This window comes from Chinchilla lanigera, unplaced genomic scaffold (assembly GCF_000276665.1).
Source record: "Chinchilla lanigera isolate Chin_1 unplaced genomic scaffold, ChiLan1.0 scaffold00146, whole genome shotgun sequence".
NCBI lineage: Eukaryota > Metazoa > Chordata > Mammalia > Rodentia > Chinchillidae > Chinchilla > Chinchilla lanigera.
The window spans coordinates 1,364,304-1,365,522 of NW_004955547.1; the positions used below are offsets into that span (position 1 = coordinate 1,364,304).

The 1,219-nt window shown below is 39.2% G+C and overlaps 1 protein-coding gene across 1 annotated transcript in view; it reads left to right on the forward strand.

Annotated features, from left to right (window-relative positions):
* The window catches only part of Mettl7a (methyltransferase like 7A), a gene marked incomplete in the record, with an annotated part of 8,660 nt that extends 7,774 nt beyond the window's left edge, over positions 1-886 (forward strand). Inside the window, 1 exon segment of the mRNA XM_013508460.1 lies at positions 670-886. Within this exon segment, the coding sequence (XP_013363914.1) occupies positions 670-684 (15 nt within the window).
* Positions 887-1,219: the final 333 nt, after the last annotated feature.

Genomic DNA, 1,219 nt, shown 5'->3' on the forward strand with positions numbered 1-1,219 from the left:
TGCCGCTGAGCTAAATCCCCAGCCCCGAGCCTATCTCATTTGAATTGTTACCCATCAAGTTTTAATTTCACCATCTCTTTCAGAGCTTGGCACTACAAAGCAGTGAAATCACTGCAAAATAAGACTTTGACAAGGGAGCAGGGAAAAAAACCTTGATAATTCACAAGCCGAACAAAATACAGGCTTATTGAAAATCCAAGTTGAAATAGCACCAGTTTCCAGGAAAGAAATCTGAACCTATTTGTTATTCTCAGTGTCACTGCTTTGGTTTTTAACCCGCTGCGTGTTTCTCGGCCCGGCCTCATGTCTTTCATTCCAGGGCTCCGCCAGTTTGTTTTCCTGCATTCCAGCCCTTAATACTTAAGATAAAGGCAATATTGACACATATTAGTATAACCACAGAGCTACACGAGGAAGTTCAGGTTCTCAAGTTCGTTTTCCTTATTACCTAGCACGTACTTTACTGAATTGTAATAGGTTACAGGCAAGGGATAGGTTGTAATAGGTTACAGGCCCTTGTGATTAGGAAAAGCTTGTATAATTAGGCACACTATGTAAGAACCCTTAAAAAAATCAGTCCGTGAATCTCTAACGAAGGAGGAAGGTATATTTTGGGTTACTCATATCAAATTCTATTCTTGTCCCACATGATTTCTTTGTTGTTTGCAGTTATGGAAACCATAAAAACCATCACAAGTGCTTTTGCAAAGAAGTGACAGGCTGTTCATTCGGAGGATTTAATAGGATCTTCACCAGTAGTTTGCATGTAGTTTAACAAACATATTTTCTGAGATTATTTTGAGAAAGTACTATTTTAAATGTCAAGTCAACAATACATTCACATTCATTTTAGGAATGGAAATAAATGAAATAGTTGATATCTTTTTCAGCTTGGTTTCATTTTTTAAAAATGTCTCTGAGAGGCCACTCGTTCGTTTTTAAAAATTAAGCTAAACTTACAGATTTTTCTTCCTACAGCTAGGTGAGTATAAACACAGCTAAGTAGATTTTAGAAAAAGCAACACTGGAAGGATCATGATGGGTTTTGAAACGTTTAAATGCGAAGTGCAACGTACAAAGCAAGAAGACAGGAAGCTCTCTGCTCTACCTCCTGAACATACAGCTTCGGTACAGTGAGGGCGGGTCCTTCCCTCAGGTCTCCTGAGCTCTGGAACGTGAATCTCCTTCCTCTGCGGTCTCCTAAAAGCAGGAAACGCCT